The sequence below is a fragment of the Sinocyclocheilus anshuiensis genome, unplaced genomic scaffold (genome assembly GCF_001515605.1).
Source record: "Sinocyclocheilus anshuiensis isolate Anshui unplaced genomic scaffold, SAMN03320099.WGS_v1.1 scaffold363, whole genome shotgun sequence".
NCBI classification, from domain to species: Eukaryota; Metazoa; Chordata; class Actinopteri; order Cypriniformes; family Cyprinidae; genus Sinocyclocheilus; species Sinocyclocheilus anshuiensis.
Genome location: NW_015552568.1, coordinates 1,165,233 through 1,175,064, shown reverse-complemented (window position 1 = coordinate 1,175,064; position 9,832 = coordinate 1,165,233). Strand labels below are relative to the sequence as shown.

General features: G+C 34.6%; 1 protein-coding gene across 3 annotated transcripts in view; it reads right to left on the bottom strand.

Moving 5' to 3' along the window:
* Window positions 1-4,917: 4,917 nt before the first annotated feature.
* LOC107664996 (protein FAM208B-like) overlaps window positions 4,918-9,832 on the bottom strand; it is a 27,612-nt gene continuing 22,697 nt past the window's right edge. For 2 of the 3 annotated variants that reach the window (XM_016455706.1, XM_016455707.1), the window contains 4 exons: window positions 8,141-8,294; window positions 7,931-8,036; window positions 7,606-7,787; window positions 4,918-5,269 (listed from right to left, as the gene is read on the bottom strand). In XM_016455706.1, the coding sequence (XP_016311192.1) occupies window positions 5,172-5,269; window positions 7,606-7,787; window positions 7,931-8,036; window positions 8,141-8,294 (540 nt within the window). In that variant the 3' untranslated portion in view covers window positions 4,918-5,171. The remainder of the gene's footprint in view (window positions 5,270-7,605; window positions 7,788-7,930; window positions 8,037-8,140; window positions 8,295-9,832) is intronic. The other variant, XM_016455708.1, reaches the window with a different exon arrangement.

The following is a 9,832-nucleotide window of genomic DNA, read 5'->3' as shown; positions in this document are numbered from 1 at the left end:
GTCGGGAGTAAATGACGACTGCTATGTTCATTATTACATCCAACAGCAGAACACCTCAATCGTTTAGGAGTCATTCTTGTCTACATCTGCTCCGGCGGTGAAACAATGGCGGACTGATGACAGCTCACTCAGGGCGGGTCTGAGGTAAGACATCAGTCCAGTCTGTGCTGAAACGCTACTGTCAATCAAACTATCGTGGGAGGGACCTGTCTGTGTGATGTCACACAGACAGGCATCTGAGACCGGCTCAATTTGAGAAAGGGGAAATCAGATTAAAAAAAAAACACTGGGTGGATTTTTATCACTATAGGGTGGTTGTGTACACACACTGCCAACACACATTTCAGTTCAAACAACTTGTAAAAGTGCATGTAGCATCCTATGACCCCTTTAAATACTTTTATTCTCAGAAAACCAGACAGGTTCAAAAAATATTTTTCAGTTAAATAGGATGTCAGAAATAGATTCATCCAGATTGTAACTATATTTTTCTTGTACATTTTTTTCTGTGTCAGAAAATATATCTGTCCACTACAATAGACGTCATGCACCAAAGGGTATAATTCTACTTATGGGCCTTTATATAGGTTCTGCCTTATTTGTATGTTTTATTAAAATTATGATATAATTTACACTTGAATGGTTTTATTGAACAGAAATATTAAATAGTCTTCAGATTATAGCATTTATTTCAATGCTTACAGTCTATATTTATTTATTAGGTTATATAAAACTGTAGGCATGTGTACATGTATACTGTATGAGTGCATATATATGTGTGCATGATTGTGTTCGAGTGTGTGGTGGGAGGGTGTGTGTGCTTGTGTGTGTTTGTATTTGTGCTCACATGTCTATGAAAAGCCCACTACCCCCCCACACCCTGCCCCACACACCCCTGGCCCATAGACACACACTCTTACGTTTTGTTTGTTACACTTCACGTTTCTGTGCCGTCATGACATAGCTTGTTGTTATTGAATGTTCTTATGTGTATTCAAACCATTTTCACGTAGTAAATATTTTAAAAACATGTTTTTTAAGACCACACATTTAGTTCTATTGATTCAATTTTTATACATTTGATGCATGGTGGAAACAGTGGACATATATGTAACTCCCTCAAAATATAATATACTAACAAAAAATTTTTGGCATGATTTTTCACTTGTTTAAAAGTAATAACAAACATGTAAAAAAATATTACTTTGTGATTTAATAATTCATGCATCAGAAGGCTAAAAAGCCACAGCAGAACTGTTGTGCGTCTCCGAGGAACACAGCGGTGTTTAGTTTCTGAATGAATCCACGTTTTGAACGAATCGTGTGAATCAATGATTCAGTAGCCCATAGAGAGAGCCATTTACTGAATTCCTGAATGAATCAGCCTTTGGAACGAATCGACTCAAAAAGACATTTACCGCCACCTGCTGCTAGTTTTAGTTTCTTCTTTAGAGTATCATTTCATTTATTAAAAAAATTAATTAATAAAAATAAAACATTAAAGGGATAGTTCACCAAAAATAAATAAATAAATTCTGTCATTATTTACTCACCTGCATGATGTTTCAAACCTGAATGACTCACTTTCTTTTGCACAACATAAAAGAAGGTATTTTGAATACTGTTGGTAACTACGCTGTTTTGGTCACTAGTGACTTTCATTGCATGAACAAACAATACTGAGATGTTTCTCAAATTATCTTTTTTTATTTTCCATACTCTATGTTAGGCCAATGTACCCTAGAAATGTAACATGATAACAGCTTTAAATTATCTTTTGGGGGTATTTTCACAGCCAAATTAATTTGCGATTATTTAGAAATCGCAGCATACATGTGTGTGCGCGCATATATTTTCCTATATAGGCCTACAAACACAGATATAAATATATTTTATAAAAGATTATTTACAAAAAATGGAACAACGAAAATAGCCTTATAATAATAAATCAGTATCTATCAGTACTCATTAGAATATGGTAATTTTTGTCTTTATTCTGTCAATAATAGATCCAGGGTTCCCACATCTTATGAAAAATGAATTCATGACTATTCAAGTAGGCTAGCTCGTGATTAGATAATAACTAAAATGTATTTTATAAAGGCTACACTTACAAAGAGTAATGTCTAAGCGATACAAATAGTAGAGCTGAGCATAGCTTGAAAAATCAATGACTAAAAGTTTAAAGTAAACGTTTTCATGAGCGTGGGAATCCTGTAAACCCAGCATAAGCGAAGCAAAAGCAAGTTTCCAGAGGGTCCATGACAGGTGGATTCAGGTGTGGTTCACCTGGACCAGGTTTTCATGAACTCCCATGGAAAACGGTATTATGAGTATGAGAGGAAGTCGGTATTGCGGTACTGCCACACCTAATATTAACTTACTTCACTTCCAAAATCCCAAAGGCTGGTGACTCATCCAGGTTCTGCTGTGTGTGTGTGTTATTCAGCGCTCTCTCAGAACACAATACACACACAACGTGCGTTCATTTATCCGAGAAAACAGATGAAAGCTCCGCGCCGAAAGCCGAGCCCTGTGCCCCGAGCCCAGCCTCTTTCCGGGTTGACAGCAAGTTGAGTTAAAACCAAAATTAAACGCATCCGGTAATGGGTCTTTATTTTTTTTTTTCACATGCGGAAAGCGGAACCCAGCAGATGCCGTGTCAGAAACGACGCAATGGGCGAGGGTTTGACAAGAGCGTGCGAAACCAGTTGTTTTTATACGAGTACTTTTAAGTTTTAACACTTTTAAAAGTACATTGAAGCATCTGTCGGACGTTATAAAGTTAGATTAGTTTGGTCAGACCGCGAATCATCTGACGTGGTATCCATAGCAACAGCTCGCTGCTCCGGCGCTTTCCACCGCCACCAGTTTGTTTTTTACATTGAGAAAAGTATCATATCACAAAAACTTTTACGCGTTTTGATGAAAACTGTGCGAATGGCGACAAATGACAATCTGGAGTGCGCGAGATCAACCTCGACCGATGAAGCCCTCAAAATAACGTTTACATTTTTAAAATTCATTGTAACCATGCAAAATTCGTTTAAAACAGTCAACGCCTCTTACAGATTGTGGATCTATTCTAAACGTATTTGATATGCACTCTAATCACAACTATGTATTTAATTGTGAAATGGTAAAATACACTATTTATTGCCCAAAGTATTGGGGCACCCCCCTCTAATAAACAGGTTGACTACTTTAGTAATTACCATTTGCATAAATCTTAATGTTAAAGCATATAGGCTAATGATATTCTAGAGAATTGTGTGCTTGAATTTTATAGCAACAGTTTGGACAGGACCCTTTTTCAATTCTAACATGACAATGCATAGGCTATGTGTATAAGGCATGTGACTTTAAATGCAAACCTTGAGCCAAAAACACATCACCAAACACCAATGACTTGTACATGGGCACCGTTATTTTAGACATTTCCAAAACTGTTGCAACAGAGATGGAAATACAAGAATTATGTTTCCATCTTTGTTGCCAGTTTTGGAAGTGCCTTTTTCTGTTCTAAAGAAGGTGGTGTCCCAATACTTTTGTCTATATACTGTATGTACAAGTCATTGGTGTTTGGTGATGAGTTTTTGGCTCAAGGTCTGCATTTATAAAGTCACACCAGAGGTGTTCAGCTGGGATTAGGATTTTGCTTTCTGCAGTTCTTCCACACTGACTGAATCAATCATTTCTTTTTGAACCTTGCCTATATACACAGATGCATTGTCATGTTAGAATAGAAAAGTGTCCTGTCCAAACTGTTGCTATAAAATTAGAAGCACACAATTCCCTAGAATATCATTATATGCATAAGCATTAAGATTTGTACTCATGGAAATTATTAAAGTAGTCAAGCCTGTTCACTAGAAGAGGGCGTCCCAATACTTTTGGTAATATAGTGTATGCACAACTTGGATTTTATAACAATATGCATAAACTTCAAATAAAATACTCCATCACAATCTTTTTTAAAATTTGTCTTTGTCAAATAGTTCAACAAAATATTTAATAAAAACATTTGTGCATGTAAATAAACATGCCTCTAGTCGTATTTTTAAAATACTCTATAAAATTCAAAACCTGACTTAAAAAAAAAAAACATAGGCAATGCTGAAATCTTATACCTGTTCTTCAGAAGGTACAGTTGGATGGTTGTTAAATTTGGCAGGTTTGTACTTGCTTTGTTAATGCTTTGCCTTTGGCACAGCTACCATTACCTGATACCTGTACCAGCTCTTACATGGAATGAAAAATTTGCTAAGCCAAAATAGTGATTTAAATGAGTCAAGGATACTATTACTTAAATTGCCTACTTTGTGTGTACATAATAATGCTAATGCACTAAATATGGAAAATAAAATAAAAGGAAACAGGTCTTACTGAAGTAACTTTAAGTAAAATACAAACCAGAATCTATAAGGAAGTAGCTTACCTTGACTGTTTTTCCCTTCCTTAGATTTGTTTTTTAACCGTATCAAGTGAGAATATATCAAACAAGTTTGGAATACATTTAGACTCTTACAAAGGAGAACTACCAGAACAACAATGAACACTAAATGGATGATAACAACCTATAATTATAACTAATGATGCACTATTATCTGTATGTTAAACCTTTTCAGAGCAGAGCCAAAAGTCTAGTAGACTAATCATACAGAAGACATAGGCACATGTTAGTAGCTAAACACATTATAATCAAAGTTTCTTCCTACATTTTTATGTATTACATCTATTGTGAAAACTACACAAATAAACATTGCTTGAATTTTTACATCTTAACACCCACAATAGATACAAGAATATGCTGTGTATATAAATTATGATATAATATGTTTTAAATGCACAAAGCTGAATAATGACAACCATATTAAATCAGCTTATTTATTAGAGTTTCAGTCAAATTTCATCTATAAAAAAATGACGTCAGGTTAAAACATACTAAAACATTTTCATTACCTACATTTGTACATTTCCATTGTATTATAAACTGGAAAGCTCTCAGTGAAAAGCTTATAAATTGTAAGCAATTACATACGAGTAACAAAGATAAATGCTTTAACATTTATGATAAACAATAAATTATTTCTATTAACAAAGGTGTACTTACCAATGGTAAGATATTGGATTTTGAATAAAAATAACAAAACAAAAAAACCCCCACAAATTTATGACACAGAACAAGTATCGTTTGAAAGGATCCGTGAGAATGTGTAAATGTTCATTGTTAAAATTCCATTTGTTCCAAAAGATTCCGTTGGTGTGTCTGCAACACAAAAAAAAAAAAACAAAAGGTAAAAATTATCACAACATATTCTCATATTCCCTAAATCGAGTCATGTTATGCATTGTTCACAGAAGAATGTAAATAATTACATTAAGCATTATTTCATTTTGATAATTGTATAACATTAATAATAACAACTGTTAAAATGAATTTAAAATGTTTAATTTAAAGAAGGAAAAAGGTCGGCTATAGACTACAGTGAGGCATATTATCTTTTCTTCGTACAACTAGTAAGTGCAAGATGAAATAACCTCAGATATCAGCAGCAGTCATCATATTTTATATGGTGGGACAGATTATATATAGGAAATTAAACTTTTGATATGATAATGCCATATTCTCAATATTACCAGACTGAATTCAGGCTGAAGTGGAGATTTTTTGCCTCAGTGCAGAAGAAAAATCTCACTTTGAGAAAATGGCCTTTAAAATATGGATTAAAATCCACAGCTGCAAATAGATAAAGTGCTACAAAAGAAGCACTTAAAAGTGTATTTTGGATGTTTTCTTTCAACCAGTTGCATGAAAAAACAGTGCTTTTGCCTGTAGAGTCTCACCTTTATAACTTTCAGACCAAACCTACAACCTGGTCAAGAGCTAAAGATCAGTCTGTCTGATTATGCTCTCAGTGACAAAGCAAGAAAGCAACCAGAAACCAAGAAAGAGAAATAAAACTTAAAATAACAGGAAACAAGTCTTCACTAGTTCTTTCCAGCCGTAATGTGTAACCACAAGACTATAGTGGATAGCAGAATGAGAGATGGAAATTCGAGTCTGCGACTTGACTTGGACTCGAGACTTGACGAAGACACTGCCGATTATATTCTCTCATTAAACGCCGTATTTTTATATTCATTATATGCGCTGCAGCGTCAAATATCACAACAATTCATCTATAAACACACCGAGCCAGCATTATTATATACTGTACACGTGTTATGCATCTGACGCCCATTGGAAAAGTGCTATTATAAGAATTAATGCTTTGGCAAAGCATCTGTCAAACGAATTAAATCGAAAGCCCGGTATGGCTTAGTTCCCTTATCAAATTACGAAAAGGCTGCGAGTTGATTAAATAATTATATCTTTTGCACTGCATGCATTTTGCCATGTCCAACACAGTTCAGGTGACTGCAACTCCCATCTCTGCATGTGCTGTGAGTTTAATGTGCATTTAGGAACGCAATGGCCACCAGTTGCACATTATCTTCACATTCGTATAATTTCAAACATTTTTGTGGACAGATGATTACCGTATTTCACCAGATCTGTAATGAGAAGCATTTGTCACCTGTTTTCCCTGAAATCTGCAGGTTTCTGCCCAAAATTACAACTCAAGGATTTAACTCTTGCAAGTGAAGAAATTAAGATAAAAATATTAGAATTTTCCTATTGTAAAATTGAATAATATATGTATTATAAATGACTCATTTTTAATTTACATTTACTTTACAGTTCAGCTGTATTACAATAGTAATATATTACTGTTTTAGGCATACTACTATTACTTTTAATATCAATAAATTATAATTGTTTGCCTATTTTCTAAAAAAAAATGAACAAAGACTTGACTTGGACTTTAGGGACTTGTAAACATGTCTGCGCAGAATACAGGTTAACTGTATGATTTGATCATTTTGCAGTGCAATTAAAATCAAAGCTTGCCCATCTGGTGAGTGTGAAGATTATGGGCACAAAGGAAGTTTATGTAAGGTGTAAAATTAATATATTTTATATATTTAAATATACATATTTTTAATGATGTTTAGCAAAAATGTATTGGGTTATGGTAAATTTTTAAATTAAATATTATTCATTTTTAATTATTGAATTATTCAGTTCGATAGGCTGATATTAACTGATGTAAACTAGCCCTGTGAATTTTTCACAAAAATGTAGACTCTCTCGTCGTCACCGATAACCTCGTGGGCAGTGCGTCGACATGTAGCGCAATTGCGCTTCGGGCGTCCCGTGTTCGAGTCTCGGCTCGCGGACCTTTCCCGATCCCATCCCCCCTCTCTCTCCCACTTCGCTTCCTGTCTCACTACTATCCTATCAATAAAAGGCAAAAACGCCTAAAATAAATCTTTAATAAAACAAAAAAAAATGTAGACTCTCACCAGTAATAAACATAGGAAACCGGTCAAATTAATATATTTTATAAATGTAAATAACTTTTTTTTAACGTTTTGCAAAAAAAAATGTATTGGGTTATTGTAATTCTTAAAGTATTAAATTAAATGTTATTCATAAATGTTATTCATAGTACTCCAACTTGAGTACCCAGTACTTCTCACAAAAATCTAAACTCTTACCTGTAATAAACACAGGAAACCGAACAGAAGCGTTTTGGATCTGAAGTCGAGTCAAACAAAAGAGATAGTCGGGTCGGTCCCGTGACATGACATCACAGTCATGATAGGGCAAGACCTCGACTATGCCAGCTTTCTGACAGCAATCTATAAACTGCTGTTTCTTACTTGCTTCAGGACTGGACCTGTCGAGGACATTAGAGGGGAGTGAGATTCAATGCCATAACTGAGTAAGCAAATACTAACTAATCGTAGCTTTTGTATAAACACAATGAGGATCAGTCCTTGAAGGCCCACACATCCAGCGGTGGGAAAGGATTTTTGATACCTTGCATTTTCCCGAAGTCTGCGACTGTCTCTGTAGTGTAGAAGCCATTTCCATTTCCCTTGCTTGTCTAACTCCTCCAGAATCCCAACAACTTTTTTCATGTCGTCTTCATATAAATTTTACAGAATAAGTCCAATGAAAATGTCATAATGTATCAGTCCATCTTCAGTATAACAACATGCATAATTTGTGTGGCAACTTGACCAGTACCTGGAGTAAGTGTGTTGAGAGCCAATTCATCACATACTATAAAGCCTCCCTTAGCAAAAAGCTCTTGGTGAGTGAAGTTCACCACATCATCGGGTCGGTCGATGCCAGCAAACAGGACACTGGGTGACTTCTTTAATTCCAGCAAATAAGGCACCTGGTTAAATTGAAAAACATTCAGAAGCCAACCTCAATTAAACAAGAAGTTCACAAAGAATCTATTTTTTGAACAATTGCCCCCCCCCTTTACTTACTTCAGTTTGACAATTACAAAAAGAATTACATTCATGCTAATTCAAACCAAAAAAGATATACGTGCTCAACAGATCTGAAACTCCATTTAAGAACAGGCTTGAATTGAGTGCACCATAGCTTTTCTTCTCTTCTTCTAGGAATGTATTGATATTGAAATTATGAAGGATAATGATAAGCCAAGAGTTATTTTCATTTTATGACCGATAACTGATAAATGGCCAATATTAAAATTATACTGTTAAAAACTATTTTGAATTAAGGCATCACAACAGAATGTACAGTTTGAAAAACGATATTTTACTTGATATTTGCTAAAGATTACATTAAGTAGTGTTAATAAATTGTTTAGTGTTTTTAAAGATTAACTTTCCCCCATTTTTTCATTTAGATTATCGCTTACTGTTCGATAACAGCAAAGGCAATTTAAATGTACAAATATGGAATTAAATCAAATATCATATGCAAAATTTACCAATCTACAAATACATTACCAATGTGGCAACGATACAGTGCATCCTTAGCATAATCAGGGGCGGACTTAACCATTAGGCAAAGGTAGGTGACCGCCTTGGGCCCCCAAAAGCCAAGGGCCCCCTAAAATGCTTTTTATATGCGAGATGCGCGTTCAGTGCGGACGCACAAGTGGTTGCTGTGGTGTTCATTACCACAACAACTGTCAGCGCGTCCGCGTGTGCTTCTTAGCAAAAGTAGGGCGATGTAGAAAATGGGGACGGAATCCCGGAATCTATTCATAAAAACGGAATTTACTGTGTAACGCGGAATGTGACGGAATGAACGGCGCAGACGCGCATTTCGTTTGCTATTGCACGAGCAACGCTCGCGGTTGTCGTCTGTAGTAGCTAAATAGTATTATTTCCATTTAATATTCACATACACTAGTCCATATCGCGGTTTGATTGAAGTGTACTGAATTGCATTTGATTTATTCATTCAATATTTGACGAATTCCGTGACATTGCTCGTTACACAGTAAACTTGTGTAGCATTTTGAATGTAAAAAAATCAATGGGTTTGTTTAATTTTCATTGGAATGAAAGATAGATTAATGTTTTCGCCTTCATTTGATTACCAGAAAAATGAATACACACAACACAGAATTTCTAAAAAATAAGTAAATAAAATTTTAAACTTTTAATAGGCCTAAATTGCTGTTAAATTAAACATGTTTCATGATTTTAATTAATTAGACATGTTTTTTGTTAAAATTTAATATAATCATCCAGAAAAATTAATACGAAGAAAAAAAAATAAAAAAATAAAAAAACTGAATCCAGAAAAATTAAAACGGAAAAAAAGATTTTGGAAAAAATAAAACCTAGGCTAATTTGGGAAAAATTAAACGGATTTCATAGGGCCCTACAAATTTCATGCATCTGAAGCTATAATTTTAATACTAAGCAACAGTGCATATTATATAGG